This window comes from Fragaria vesca, linkage group LG2, assembly GCF_000184155.1.
Source record: "Fragaria vesca subsp. vesca linkage group LG2, FraVesHawaii_1.0, whole genome shotgun sequence".
NCBI lineage: Eukaryota > Viridiplantae > Streptophyta > Magnoliopsida > Rosales > Rosaceae > Fragaria > Fragaria vesca.
In genome coordinates this window covers 9,247,979-9,263,588 of record NC_020492.1, presented here as the reverse complement: position 1 = coordinate 9,263,588, position 15,610 = coordinate 9,247,979, and the positions used below count along the sequence as shown (strand labels likewise).

At 38.0% G+C, this 15,610-nt stretch overlaps 4 protein-coding genes across 5 annotated transcripts in view; 2 read left to right on the top strand and 2 right to left on the bottom strand.

The window, feature by feature from the left end:
- LOC101313078 overlaps nucleotides 1–1,678 on the top strand; it is a 3,289-nt gene extending 1,611 nt beyond the window's left edge. Inside the window, exons 5-6 of the mRNA XM_004290140.1 lie at nucleotides 771–832; nucleotides 1,115–1,678. Coding sequence (XP_004290188.1) covers nucleotides 771–832; nucleotides 1,115–1,561 — 509 coding nt within the window. The 3' untranslated portion in view covers nucleotides 1,562–1,678. The remainder of the gene's footprint in view (nucleotides 1–770; nucleotides 833–1,114) is intronic.
- Nucleotides 1,679–3,647: 1,969 nt separating this feature from the next.
- Nucleotides 3,648–7,629, top strand: LOC101303302. The gene is made up of 7 exons (XM_004292311.1): nucleotides 3,648–3,867; nucleotides 4,206–4,700; nucleotides 5,022–5,078; nucleotides 5,411–6,130; nucleotides 6,530–6,718; nucleotides 6,987–7,048; nucleotides 7,165–7,629. Exons 1-7 carry the CDS (start codon nucleotides 3,648–3,650, stop codon nucleotides 7,627–7,629), a joined length of 2,208 nt encoding a protein of 735 aa, XP_004292359.1.
- An 896-nt stretch (nucleotides 7,630–8,525) lies between these two features.
- On the bottom strand, nucleotides 8,526–11,334 carry LOC101312787. The gene is made up of 2 exons (XM_004290139.1): nucleotides 11,078–11,334; nucleotides 8,526–10,078 (listed from the first exon to the last, which is right to left on the bottom strand). The coding sequence occupies exons 1-2, from the start codon at nucleotides 11,332–11,334 to the stop codon at nucleotides 8,680–8,682; spliced, it is 1,656 nt and encodes a 551-aa protein (XP_004290187.1). The 3' UTR covers nucleotides 8,526–8,679.
- A 1,046-nt stretch (nucleotides 11,335–12,380) lies between these two features.
- On the bottom strand, nucleotides 12,381–15,517 carry LOC101312301 (dolichol-phosphate mannosyltransferase subunit 3-like). Of its 2 annotated transcripts, XM_004290138.1 has the most exons (4): nucleotides 15,472–15,517; nucleotides 13,193–13,314; nucleotides 12,980–13,087; nucleotides 12,381–12,885 (listed from the first exon to the last, which is right to left on the bottom strand). In XM_004290138.1, the coding sequence occupies exons 2-4, from the start codon at nucleotides 13,292–13,294 to the stop codon at nucleotides 12,823–12,825; spliced, it is 273 nt and encodes a 90-aa protein (XP_004290186.1). In that variant the 5' UTR covers nucleotides 13,295–13,314; nucleotides 15,472–15,517; the 3' UTR covers nucleotides 12,381–12,822. The 2 variants fall into 2 exon arrangements, with proteins under 2 accessions (XP_004290186.1, XP_004290185.1); XM_004290137.1 differs by lacking the exons at nucleotides 12,381–12,885; nucleotides 15,472–15,517 and having other exon boundaries at nucleotides 12,889–13,087; nucleotides 13,193–13,638.
- Nucleotides 15,518–15,610: the final 93 nt, after the last annotated feature.

Genomic DNA, 15,610 nt, shown 5'->3' with positions numbered 1-15,610 from the left:
ACGTTCTCTCTCTCTCTCTCTCTCTCTCTCTCTCTCTCTCTCTCTCCCCCTCCCCTAGCTCCCTCCTACCTATTTATATATATATATATATATAAACTTTTCCTATGTATATATATATATTTACAGAATTCACTCAAATAGATCTGCAAACTAACGGTTCAGATGTAAAAATATGATCGAAAAGAATTGGTCTAACAACCTATTCCTCACAAGGGACGGCTTCTAATGAGGACCATTTGGTGATGATTAGTTGAGGACGTACTTCTTCGTTTCACCCCTTTTTCGATCATATATTTATATCTCTACCGTCTAGTTTGTAGATATATATAAGTAGATCATCTATATAAATTTTCATCCAAATTGAAATTCGTTAAGACATTCATAAATGTGATTTACCGATTATAAACTTGAACGACTCATGTTTGACATATTTAGATCGTCCATTGATTTGATTTAGTTCGATTATTTAACAAGCATCAATTTGACTGAAAATTTGTATAAGTGGTCTACCTATATAGACCTAAAAATTAAATTGTTGAGATGAAAAAAAGTGATTGAAAAGTGGGTGTAATAGACCATTAATAGAAAAGTCCTCAATCAAATGGTCCTTATTAGAACCCCTAGCCTCCCTTCCTCATAATGGCCAAAAAAAAATCCGTTAGTCAATGTACCCTAGATATAGCATATAAAAGAAATCCCTAGATATATAATTTTATTTAGAAAATATTGTAGATAATATGTATAAATAACCATCTTAATTGTATTTGCAGTGAACATTTTCGTTTTGGCATTGGCAAACTTGCTTGGTGGTCTTTTCATCATTGGACACAATGTGAGTATATATTACATCTGAATATATATATATTCCATAAGAGAGGTGTTGGTTTAGTCCCCCTCCCTCTCTTTGTATCTCTTTCATTTTTCTTTTAATAAATTTTGAGACGGTAAGAAGGGTTGGCCTCCCTTATCCCTCTTTTCAGCCAAAAAAAAAAATATTACATCTGAATATTAACCAGATCCGGATAAAACCTCAAAGCTAAAACGTAGTTTGTGTGACTTGGAATATGTTTCTTATTGACGAGTCCTTAGAACTAATTAAAATGAAATATTACAGCTCTGGGAACTGAAAGCAGATCAAGATGACAGTAAATATCAAGAAGTACTTGGGAACAAAGAGAATTTCATTTTTCATTCCCCAGTTGCCATATTATCGTTCCTCATTTTCGGGTTGGTACCTCCATTGGTTTATGGCTTCTCATTCCCTAATAGCGACGACAGCGACCTAAAGATTGCAGCAGTTGCTGGATCTTCTCTTTTATGCATCATACTTCTGGCAATTGGAAAGGCTTACATCCAGACGCCACCCAAAAAGTACATCAAAACTGTGCTGTACTACTTCGTGATCGGGGTCGGGGTCGCCGGTCTTTCTTACTTAGCAGGAGATCTGATTAACAAACTTGTAGAGAAGCTTGGATGGTTCAGCTCAGCTGTAGCTGGCGGTCTGCCTCTTCCTCATCAGACGATGATGAGTACAGTGAAGCCTGCATGGGAATCCTGGTGACATTTTAACTATATATCTCTTAACTAATCGTGCCCCAACCATTTTTCAGCAAATTAATTAACTATCTTACTCGTACGTAAAATAAAAGTGGTTGGAAATGTTTTACTCAGCTGGTTTGCAATTGTAGGATTTTTTTCTATTTTTGCCATGGTGCACTGAATTCTGTTGAAGTTACATGTTCAATAATGAGAATGTCTTCTCTATGGGCGGTGTGGTGTTTGCCTAGCTAGTATAAGTTATGTGGCACCCTAATCATATGTACAACTTATACGTTTCAATTCTAGAGTGGTAGATGTCCTATCCATAGATCAAATTATTGGTAGCTAAATGAATTTTATCTCAAAATTTGAAGTTATAATAAGACTTGATCGTCAAGCAAGTTGTTATTTGTATACATTTTGTTAAATGTGAACACAATATTTGCATATGGTTATTTCTAAAGTGCAGGTTTGTAAAAAAAAAAACACTAAATATCAAGGTGGAGCAAAATTGTATCCTATATATGACTCTTTTTAGCTCCAAAGTCGGAGCTGAAAACTCTAAAATAAACAAACCAGTTCATTTCAATGTTCTGGCCAGCGACGACAACTTGGGACATTGTGCCCATTGATGGTTACTTCTAGCATAGTTCAGGTCGAAGTAAGTAATAAACGTTATTACGATTCTAGATCGTGCATGTTCATTCTCTTCCATACATTGATGAAGAGTTAGGTTGGGAACATAGGATCCAAAATCATGTGTAACACATTACATAATCGATCACATGTGGAAATATCACAGAAAAATCTTGTATTAATCTGACTGTTAGTTAAAGAGATTAAATGGGATCACACATGCACCTCATGACTTTATGTGATGATCAAGATGGAGCCACGAAACCCTAAAGGACATTGTCCCCAAAGAAAGTGACTTTAGGACACAAATTCATTAAGTTCCAGCAATAATGTTAATTTTGGTTGTTCAACTAAATGTAGGAGTTGAATAATTAGACCAATTACTTTTTCTACGGCTCATTTGTTCCATTTCCATCGAACGGGATCTGCCCCTTTATTAGGCAGGTGGGCATCTTATAAACTATTACCATTCATCCCATGATGCCCCCATCACTCATAATTTGTTCTTACTTTAATTTTGCAGCATTTTATTGTATTCTTTTATTTTTGAATATCAATTTAAAGAAGATCCTCTTCAGATCTTGATCAGGTCCAAGTTTGTAAGACCATTCAAGTTCGATTCTAACTGATCGACTTCTAAAGGGCTAGCTGTTTTGGTAACAAATTCCGGCCACCAGCTCTCAACGAGCTTTGATGATAACCATGTCATTACATGAGTTGTGAAGGCTTGAGTACACCGATTTGGAATAGCTGGAAGATTATTTTGTACTGTTTCAAGGAGGGTTAAGTGGGTCGGTAAATTAGTAACTGAGGTCTAGCAACTACCAAACTTGATTTTGACTGAAACTGACAACTTTCTGGCAGTAGTGGAGCTTGCTGGAGGACATCTCAATCATGATCATGAGATAAGATGTTAATATCAAGTATAGTATTAGCGAGTCTATTCTCTTCTAACTCTATGAGTTTTGATTCAATCATCCTGTCATTTGAATCTAAATTTTTTATTTTTTTTTTTAAGAGATGAACAGATGGTCGTTACCAAGATCTTTTTCCACTCAATTTGAGATGAAGATGTGTGAACAAGATTAAACTTTGAATACAGTTTTAGTCAACTTTGACTACAAAATTATTTTTTTTCGACTACAAAATTATTTGTTATGTTACCCTGTAGAAAACTTTGGATGAGCAATAAGGACTGCAAAAATATATTATACATCACGATTCCTGGAATTCTTCTATTTTTTATTTACATTATCTTTATATTCACAAACTAAATCAGAAACTTTCAAGTCTAGCACATTACACAATGCCCAACTATATCATGAAGTCACATTCCCAATGCTAATATATATAGTACAACTCACACGACTGACACAAGTGCACTCGTTCCTTCACAAAAGGGCAACTAAGCTGTCTCTCTCTCTCTGTGGTCTGGTCTTGTCTGTGGTGCCACAGTGCTAGTTGTGCTAAAAATGGAAGCCACATTAGAGCAGTGGGAGGAGAATGAGGAAGTGGGCATTGACTTGCGGGGAAGGCTGCCTCGACAAAACGGCAACACGATCACTCATGGTGAAGATGGTGTCTACACCTCACAGAGTTCAAGTGAAGCTGAATCTAGCAGAGTAGAGGAGGAAGAAGGAGATAAGGGGAGCCCCAGAAATGGTTTTCACATGGTCTCTGCCAAAAATGGAGGTAAAGAATGGAACTTTGAAAATGGGTTCATTAGTTTACGTATCAAAAACCTCATTTTAATGCTGTTCCATATGAGAATTCTGTTCCGGCTTTCATTTTCATTTGACTAACAACCATTGGTTCTTGTATTCATTTTCCAGTTTTAAACTGTTCCGTTCGTTAGGAATGATCTAATAAGGATCCATTTTATATGAGCAATCTACTAAATATACTCTGGGATTCATTAGGAGTATAAGTATCTAGTGTTCGACTTTAATCTAATATATGGTGCACGTTTTTGTGTTTGTCCAAGTTCAAGGGTGTTTTGTTGAATTGTTTCATTATTTGCATGATTCCAGGTACTGAATCCCCATATGGGATCTCTGGATTCAATGGTGAAGATGTTGATTTTGTTATTTCCAAGAAAAGTTCTGGGAATGAAATAGTTGCTAGTGAGGTAGAGAGTCTAAGCTTTGAAAAGAGTGTTGATTCCAAGCATCAAGATGAGGACAATAATAAGTTGAGGGATGAAGGGTTACCTGGTTCTGGTTCGTTACCTTCCGAGCAATCCATTGAGCAGAATGGACTCAATGCTTCCCTGGAAAATGGAAAGGCTGAAAATGGGAAAGTTAAGTTGAGAGATATAAGAGAGCAAGAAGTGTCTGAATTGTACCTTGAGAGGGTATATGAGAAGCAGGCTGCACATGAATTCTACTGTCCTAATTGCAATTCTTGCATCACCAAGGTTCTTATCCGAAACAGAGAATTGGAGAATAGAGCTGAAATTATACCACTTCCGGAGCCAATTGATACAGTTAGATGCACTTCGTGTTTTAGTTTCCTCATTCCTGCAGGTACTTTTTCAAGTGAGCTCTGTTATAATACTGTCTTTCTATTGTATTGTAACAGAATCGGTACGATTCACTTAACAACTATGATATCTGGAAGTCTGAGTTTACAAGGGCAAAGGCTAGGGTTCAATTGTCGAACTACTGCTAATAATAGAAGAAAGATTACCTTTTATGGATGTTTTATGTATACAGATGTGATCTGCATTTAATCCCATCTATATATCGATTTAAGAATTCATTTACCGGTGATGCATGTTAATGGCTCGCCTTGCTTATGTTTTTCGAATTTTGGTCTGTAGTTTGACTATTCTTTCAATTTGACAGGCAATTGGTTCTTTCCCAAAGCAGTAGCAAAAGAAGAGAAAACTCAGACAAATCAAGGTAATCTTTTAATACTATTTTTAAATACTTTTGAGCAGTTCTCCGTATAACTGTTTGGTGGAGTATCTGCCAATCTCATTTAGTTCTATGATTATTATGCATTTAGCAAATGCCATTTGGTTGTTGATATTTGATATTTAATTCTCTAGCTATTTAATCAAAAGAAAATAGAGCACCACATTTATACTGTTCTGATGGAAAATTTAAAATATGGCATAATCATCACTGATAATTGCTTGTTCCAGCTGATTTCTTTTAAGTTGTTAATAAATCTGTCATTCAAGCTTTCTCCTAATGTGTTTGTGGACTAAACTCTGGATGTGCTGATACAGGAATCAATATTGAAGACAATGATGGAGCTTCTGTTCCATCACATGAATCTTATGGACGGCTGCAAGATCAAAATAGTCAAGTTGTAGCGGTAGTTAAGGGCTCATTGCCTATTGAGTCTGCTGGACCATCACGAAATAATCTTGACAGCAGAATTCGAGTTGAATTGCCTGTTTCACTACAAGACTCAAATGGAACAATGTACGATAAAAGATCTCCAACGCCTGCTCAGTCAGTTGGAATTAGTCAAGTTGTATCAGTAGTTAAAGCTCCAGAGCCCTATCTAGAGAGTAGAATTGGAGTTGAATTGCCCGTTTCACTACAAGACTCAAATGGAACAATGTATGATAAAAGATCTCCAATGCCTGCTCAGTCAGTTGGAACCAGTCAAGCTGCATCAGTAGATAAAGCTCCAGAGCCCTATCTCGACAGTAGAGTTGGAGTTGAATTGCCAGTTTCACCACAGGAGTCGAATGGTACATTATATGATCAAAATCCTCCAATGCCTGCTCAGTCAGTTGGAGTTAGTGAAGCTGCACTGATTGATAAAGCTCCAGTCCCTGGTGACTTTGTTGAAGCTAGCATTAATGGAGTTCAGGTTCCAGTTCCATCATATGACTCAAATGGAACATTACACAATCAAAAATCTCCATTGCCTGGTCAGTCGGTTGTTAGCATAACTGTTACAACTCAGTCACCAGCACCTGAAATAGATGATGCAGGTATGGACTAGAAATCACTGTTGTATAGGACTGATAAAAAGGTCACTTGAGTATTAATGGTCAAGCTATCTCGAATCTTCTGCACCTAAGTAGTCTTTTGTGCTGTAATGCTGTTACATAAATCATCACTATATTGCTGCTCAAATGCACGTAAATATGACCAATGTTAATATGATTGCTCATTTTCATATGAATTTATTATTGCTGGAGAAACTACTGTCCTGAATTTGAAATGCCTAAGGAGAGTCAAAGAAACACATTAGGCTAATGAAAGAGCATAAAGAAAACATAAGCTTATCTTAACAAAATTTGTTTACCCTTCCAATTCACAGTCTATTAATACCTATGCTCTTTGTATATGATGTCTCTTCTCATCTCTTTATATCGTTTTCGATGCAGGGTCAGCAGAATCAAAACCTCGTGAGAGCACAACAATCATTGTTAGATCAGATGGACCACCAATAATATCTGAACCACATGATGCAAAAACCCTTGATATCCTCAAAAGCATCGTGTATGGCGGTTTAACTGAAGTACTTGCCAGCTTAAGCATTGTGACATCTGCAGCTAGTGCTGGTACTACCACAGGTAAGTGGTTTCTCGTCTATTATACTTTTACACTGCTTGAGAATATATTTATAAACATGCTGACTAACAATGCCTTGATTACTATGTTTGTCCTTGTCTTTGTATGATAGATTAGGTCACAGTAGATTATTTCATGCTGTACCTATTAGCCTGTTCGTATGTCAGGAGTTGATCTTTCTATTTATGTTTGCACTTTGATTCTAGATAACTTAGATTTATAAATGTGTTACGTATTGCTGCACCTGTAATAACTTTAATATATCTGCAGTGAACATTCTAGCTTTGGCCTTGGCAAACTTGCTGGGTGGTCTTTTCATCATTGGACACCACGTGAGTAATTTTACATGTATATATAAGATCCAACAGAACCTTAAAGCACATTATGAAGTTTAGCATCTGTTTCTTACTGGTTTTGATCTTGAACTAATATGACATGTATATTACAGCTTTGGGAACTGAAAGTCGATCAATCAAGAGTTACCACCAGTGAAACAGATGAACATGTGGATAGATATGAAGTAGTGCTGGGGAAAAGAGAGAATTTCATTCTTCATGCCTCAGTTGCCATATTATCGTTCCTCATTTTCGGATTAGTACCTCCTTTGGTTTATTGCTTCTCATTCCGTCAGAGCAATGACATGGATCTAAAGCTTGCAGTAGTTGCCGCATCTTCTCTCTTATGCATCATACTTCTTGCAACTAGTAAAGCTTACACTCAGAGGCCACAGAAGTACATCAAAACTTTGGTGTACTATGTCATCATGGGGGTTGGGGTAGCCGGTGTTTCTTACATAGCAGGTGACCTGATTGAAAAACTTGTAGAGAAGCTTGGCTGGTTCAGCTCAACTGTGGCTGGCACTCTGCCTCTTCCTCAGATGAGTTTGGTGAAGCCTGCATGGAAATCCTGGTGACATAATGGGAATATGGGATCTCAACATTGAATTTTGTAGTTTTTCACTTGGAGTTAGTCTTTGTTACGGCTGCAATTAACATTAGCAAATTAACTTTGCTCTTAGAAATAAAATAGTGGAGAATTGAGATATTTTGGTCAGCTGGTTTGTATTTGTAGCAATAGTACTTTTCTTTTTTGGGGAATAATTCCATAGTGGACAACACAGTGGTTTCTTTTCTAGTTTAATGAGAATTTCTCCTTTCTAGTGTTCCTCTCCTCTCTATGTTGTTGTTGTTTTTGTTTTTTTAATCAATGAAAATATCATTCATAACTTAGACAAACTCATACAAAAAAGTATATAGTAGCCTCGTTTCAACCCATAGAAGTAAACCGAGAAGCGTACCACACTCCATTGCAAACTAAAAATCAACTACTTTGCTCAGCTACTATGATTTGACTAAGCCACTCCGGTGTCATCATCCACCATAAGTTGGGATAATGCAAAAGATACTCCGATGTTGCTCTCAATGTTTGCCTAGGCGGCTACGCCTATCCCTCGGTAAATTTGCCATTTCATACACTTTCTTTGTTTTGGTCAAAATCTCAAAACCATTTTCATACATTAACGACAACAATAATGGCATCGTTACACACTTTGACTTCACACTGGATCTCATTTTACCCATGGCAAAAGCACACCTTCTGCTGTCATTTCCCCCAACAATACTCTACAATCTGTGAAGGTGTTTCTGACCAAAAAAAAAAAAATCTGTGAAGGTGAATCCCATGGCCCAAAACACTTGTATTAGGAGTCATTGATCCTCAAAAACTGATTTTAACCTAACGTCATTAATTATATCGATGATATTTAACCAGTAACCACTCACTAGGATCACAATTACAATTTTGCTGAATTTTCTTATTCACCTGATATATCTGTCTCTGCACAGTCACAACGAATTTGTTACACTATAGCATAGTGGAAACTAAATGGGCGTTAACTCGAACGCTGCAAAACACTATATTTCTGTTGCTAATCACTTTCAAGTATCACACTAATAAGACTCGCTTAGAAGTTCCATCTTGGAGAGGAATGAACAGCAGCTTGCCGTGGTTTGACAATAGGAGTGATAGGCTGCTCTGAGTTTCGCTTCTTCATGATTGATGACACAGTTGGGCTGTAGTAGTCATTGCTCCTCTGAGAAGTTGCCCCTTGTGAATACATTTTCCTTCCATGGATAAAGCTCCTTTGCTGTTCTAGCAACGCCCTACGAGCCACTGGATTCCTTTGAACAGCTCCCCATCTATTGTAATTCACGCAACTCTGGCTTCTTCCCACTGGCTGAAACTTTCCCTCAGGAGGACTAGGATAATTTCTACTCTCAGCTGTTTCTGCAGAGTACATAGTCTCTCCCTCACTACTATACCCATTATGCATATCTGAAGCTTCAACTGGGTATGAACTAGACTGAACCTCACTATGGGCCTCATCTACGGAACCTGCTGACGCGATCTCAGCATCAGCAGCAGGGCTTGCCGATCCTCTATCCTTGACTTGATTTTCTTGTCTTTTTGGGCTCTGCAGTAGAGGTTCCTTCACAAAATTCTCATCAGAAGTCCGGGGTAATCTTTTGGTAGGCTGTGGTGTAATTGCTGGTTTAGCAATCCTAGGTGGAAAGTTAATATCCAAAAGCTGAACTTGGGAACCTTCTCTTTTTCGAAGAGGATTAGATGTAAACTTCGGTGTTTCATATATTTCAGGTGTAGGAATTCCCTGTACATGGGCTGCAAGAGTATCAGTTGGGGTCTCTTCTTCAAAGGTGTTTGCTGCAGCAGAACAGCCTGGTCCAAGTTGGTCTCTAGGTTTTGAGACTGTATTTGATGAAGAAGGCGTTCCATCGTTATCTGCTTCAGTTGACTTGAAAACCCGCCGCAGTGTGAAGGAAGCACAGGAGTGGTCACTTTTTTGGCCAGTAGACATTAATCGAATGAGTGGTAGCTTAGGCTTGTTAAGATCATCAAGGCTACCTTCCCAGTGTTGATTTAACCAATCACATATGATAGGAATGGGGATACCAAATTGCATAGGATGATCCTTTTTCCATGATGATGAGGATGACGTAGAAGTTGATGAGGATTTCGTGTTTGGAGATGTAGCTAGTTTCATAGGATCGCATATCATAAATGCAAGGTTGCCTTGCACGTCAAAACCAGCCGAACCTGGGCTCCATGTTACTCCATCAGTTGATAACTTTATGAGATTGTCCGTGGCTATAACTACCTTACCTTCGCCAACTGTTAATTCCTTAGTCTCGGTGTAGCCTAGAAGGTAAACTCCACTTCCCAGATCCAGGTTCGGTTTAGAGCAGGTCTTCAAGTAGTGGGGGTGGCCTTGAGAATTTGAATCTCCATCCGCCGCATCCAAACCTACTATAGTAAGATCTAAAACGGAGCTGGTGATGAAAAACCTGCAAGCCAAAGACAAAAACTACTTCAGATTCCCAATAATGCAAATGCTGTCATAAACTATGAAGCTTTCTGAGAACTTCCTTTCACCATTATCTACAAATAACTGCAATTCTAACACATTCAGCAGGAAAATCAATTATAAGAGCAAAGCCTGAATCATCATGATTTTTCATAAGTAACTGATTCAATAGTATGCTGATAGGCCTCCAAAGACAGCTGCATAGATTTAAATGAAAAATAATAGTACCAAGAAGGCCCTAGGAATTGAATTCTTTTCTCAACCAAGGACATCCACAACAACTCCATCAACATGCTAAAGGTCACTAGAATTTTCCCCAAGAAAGTTTGAAAAAGCAATTCAAAAATAATTTCACCTCTCAGAGAAGAATACTAGCAGTTTCTTAGTCGCTGGGATCACCTAGTGAGTGCCTCCAACTTGCCAGTTCTAGCTCTATTGTGCCGTTTCTCCACCAATGCTTCTACATAAATTGTTTTCATATACTGCATAGGCAGTCCCCCTAACTCTCATTCTTTCAGCCCTCAACCTCAAATCTAAAACGATATCCTAAATCAGCTCTAAACTTCTTAAAGAAAAAACTGTCAATTTGTAAGGTTACAGCTGACTGTATACGTTCCACTAAGCTTGTAGAAAGTGAATATGATCCAATCACATACAATATCTGCACAATCACGAAAAGCTGCATAACTACACAACAGCATCAACCCCAGTCCCATCACTCATTTCCGCAACAGAAATTTGACCAATTCACAAGTCACCAATTCAAAAGACAGGACAACCCAACCAAACAATGCAACAAACACCATCACTTTTCCATATCACCATTCAACATATTCAATTCCCATCATTTTGGGGACCCACTAAATTTGAGCTTCCTGAACACTCAGGAGGTTAGATTTTCCAAAACCCATTTCTCATTTGAATTTCCATTTGGTTTAGATAATTTCTAAAAGACCAAAACTTTAGAGAAGCCAAATACCTGTGGGGAACGAGGCTCGCAGCGACGCCGTTTTGCAGCCGGATCTCGGAGCCCTCCGCCGCCGACACCGACGGAAGGTTGACGTGGGTGGTCAACAGTAGACTACGGTGGATCAAGAACCCGGTACCGGAGATCCCATTCCCGGCGCCGGAAATCCATACCAATGCCGGAGCTTTCCCGGAGAAAATGGCCGCCTTCATCTTCTCAGACTTGCTCACTCCTTTACAAAAGCACCACGACTCTCTCAGACCGCCCATTTTTGGGGATTCGAACCAAATGGGTAATGCTTACTTCCCTCAAAAACCAAAACTTGGATCTGAAAAAAGAAGCTCAGTGTGGCATTTTGCTCTGGGTTGAAAGAAAGGCCTGGTTTTTATAAATGGGTTTTCATTGCTTTTACTGAGAAAGGAAGAGAGAGACGAGAGGGACGTGAATGGAGTAAAGGAAGGGTCTTTGGGTTTATTGAGAGGAATTGATTTGATGTTGCTATCTCTCTCTCTGTGTGTGTGAGAAAGAGAAAGGTGAGTGTGTTATGGAAACTGTGAAGACAAATAGTGTAAGGATTAAAAGGAGTGTGGGGTAACTAACTAACTCTTTGCTATTATGGAAATGGAATATTCATGTGAAGCTCATCGAGTGCCTTAATTTATATTTATAGAATGAGGATTTTCCTGGATTTTGATTCTGGTTGAGAGAAGAAAGGGAAGTGAAAATAGTAGGGTTAGTGAAGTGATGGGTCCAAATTTGAATGTGAGGTCAAATTACTCAATGATTTTGGGTGATATGATAGAGCAGTTGATAGAGGAAGCTATTATTCACTATAAGATCCTTCTCTTCAATGACTGATGAAGAAGGGTGGCCATCATTATCAAGACTCTTTTTACTTTATTAGAGCATGAGTGAGATCATTGTGTCATATGCTGTTATGGAATGTAGGGTACTTTGGAGGTGAAAACAAAGATCAAGTTGACAGTGGGAGGTTATGTTATGTTAACATCTTTGCCTAGCTGCATTGTCTTTTCCCATCAAGTGTGGATTAGTTGGATAACAACTTGGGGTTAAGTAAAACTGGTAAGAGTTGGACATTTCTTTGGCATTGGTCGTTTTTGATGTCTGAAAGTTGTATCAGGTGGAGGAAAAGAGAGAGAATAAAGAATGCTTTGACCTTTATTCCTTATTTCTCATGTGAATGTGATGGAAAAATAAAAACCAAGTCTTGAATAACAATCCTATCATCTATCTTGTGATGAATAGATAGCAACTTTGTGCTTTATTCTTCTTTTGATCACCAGCAGCACCAGAGACTTTTACCATGATGCACATGATGCATTGACCTCTTGATGAAGCTAGCACATCATGTGGCTGTTAGCAATCCTGATAGATCAAGAAGACCTTTGATGACAACTGGATGCAGAAAAGAACACAAGGTCATCTGTCTGGCCCTTTTGGTTTATACGCCACTATGAGTATAGAACATCCAGAGGGAAAAGAGAGAGGCTCACTTGACAGAACTCACAATTCTGCAAGGAACAACATCAGCGGTGAAGTGTACAAAAAACACCTTTCCTTTGCTCATTGCTTAACCTGGTAAAACCTTTCTTAATTTTCATTCACATGGAAGCAATCAATCGTTATGAAGACTTCCACAATATCAGTGCTACAGTAAGTGAAGTTCCATGAATTCTATTCTAAAAGGGTCTTTCTTTGTATCTAAAATTCAAAACGCCAGAACTCTGGTCAAAATATCAATCACAACCACCCACATCAATCCCTTTCTGCTTCAAATATTCCTTGGCCTCTACTACGTCCTACAGAATACAACACATATTAACAGGATTAGTGAACATGAGTACATTTAAAAGATGATTGATGTGGACAACATTTAACAGAGGGTGAGAATACCTGCTGCAACAATACTGCTTCTTGAGGACAAGTTGGAAATTGTACCAAACCAACTCCAACCATTAGAAGCCCATAGCACCCGAGCGACACAACGAAATATATGGGAAGCTGGGAAGAAGATACAAACAAGGAGTAAGCGTTATACAACTAGAATTAGTAAAACTGAGACCTAAACTGAAATGAAACAAAAACACATATAAGTATATAACTCACCAACCAAGTATGACTACGTGGAATAATAGCTGTCTGTAAGAGGCCAATCCATAAGGCAGAGATGGTCACCAACAATGTCAGGATTTTCACAATATGCTTCATTGATAAAGAGCCCAACTCCTCTGTAAGTTCCAAATAACACAAGCGGAAATATATATTAAATTTCACTCTTAATAGGGGCAAAAAACATATTTGATAAAACTAGTGTTTTCAAATACAAGCACTAAAGCAACAAACATTACAACCAACACACAAGAAAATGCATGTCTGCAGGATGGTTTCATGTGATGTATCCTTGGCGACCAAAATAATCTATAAATGCAAGCCAAGTAGCAGAGGGAGCAAAATACAAACAGTATACACAAGACCAATCAGTGCAGCAGTAAATGCCACTACTTGAAATACTTACACAAGGCAACATCATCAGTCCGATAGCTAGTTTAGCTTATAAAAGTTGACAGTACCTATCTATTTGCTTTCTATCGAACCACAGGCTCAACAAAACATGCTACTTGACAATAAACTATACAAATAAAAATAAAAGAGAGAGATGGAAACTGGAGTGAGACACCAGCAAAAGCATAGTAGAAAGCAGCTTATATGCATCTTATATCAATAAACCTTAAAAACTAAGTATGATACTGGTCGCTCTCTGTTTTTCTTTTTCCCCTTATTTTCACTATTCCAGATCCAGCCGTCCCCCCCATCACCTAAAGTCTTCCTCCTCGTCACCCCTTCTGGGTTGTCTTCCAACTCTATCAGTAGTCAAGCCCATATTTACCAATTAACAGAAGGAGCGCTCCTTCCCTTATCTCACGCACTGCTGAATCAAGAATACTTTCAATCAATCCTATGTCCAAGACAGGAGGAGATGGGTGAAAACAGGTGAAGGTGAACATTTATGTAATAGTTGACCAGTGCTGCCATCAGATGGGATAGGTAGTAGTATTCATTTCATTTGTCCCAGTGATACTATCTGGAACTCAAAGCCCTTGCGCAAATTTCCAACATCATATAGCCTACTGACTTTCAACTACAATTTACAGCTTGTAAAGTCTAAATCTCTTAACAAGCACACCAACAATCAAAAGAAACGCATAAACAAATAGGCATATTGAGCCATTATGACATCCTGAATCGGATGCAAGAGTATCCGAATTCCACAATCATCAGTTTGACTTAGAACTTGGAATCACCCATTTCTTAGAGTAAAACAAGGAATTAAACAAAACTTCATAAGTGAAAAATGAAAGGTTAGCATAACAACCTACTCAACTTAAACGGAAGAACAGATTTTGAGCTATATTTTAAATAAACGGATATGCACAAATAATTTTGTTCAATAGATGATCAACAGCTGCCATCAGAAGGGATAGGTGATATTCATTTCATTTGTTCCAGTGATACTATTTGGAACTCAAAGCCCTTGCGCAATGTCCCAACATCACATGGCAGACTGAGACAATCAATTACAACTGCCCACTTTTCAAACCCAAATCTCATTACAAACACAATCAACAATCAAGACAAATTCCATAAGAAAACATAACAGTCAATCCATTAGTCATATGACATCCCAAACAAAAAGCAAGATTATCTATACTAGACAAAAGCCTGAATAAGGTAGTTGTTAATTCCAAAAAATAAAATAAAATGCACAATCATCATGTTTCCCTAAATCTTGGAAGGCTGGCCGATTTCTTAGAGTGACAATAGGAACTGAACAAAATCTGATAACATTATGGAAGAAAAACAAACACAGCATCGCGTTACACTCAACTTAAAGAGAAACTCGTGTCTATGAGCAAAAACCCTAATCCTTTAGAGATTGGTAAACTAACATTACAATACTTGATCAAAAGATGCCATCAGAAGGGATAGGTAATAAGTATTCATCTCATTTGTTCCGGTTGATACTAATCCGGAACTCAAAGCCCTTGCGCAATTTCCCAGCATCATTTGGCAGACTAGTCAAAATCCAACTCTTTACAAATGCAATAACAATGGAGCAAAAGCATAGCTCCAAACTTGAGATCCCAAACAAAAACCAAGATTTTCTATAACACCAACAAAAGATCCATTCATTCCCAAACATACAAACCCATCATGATTATGCATCACAAAATGCAATCCAAGAGTAAAACCAGGAATTAAACAACAGAAGCATGACATTATGAAAGAAAAACATAAATCAAACAATCCAACTTGGCTCAACTTCAAATAAAGCACCGATCTTTAGCAGAAATTACAAGTTTACAGAGATGGGTAGATAAAATTACCGTGGAGAAGACTAACAATAACGAAGGGAGACGAAGGCGTTCTAGGTCGGGTGGGTACAAGAAGAGAGAGCACAGAAGTATATATAGGGGGCAACTTTGACAATATAGAAAAATTACAAGGAAAAATTATTTTCCTTTT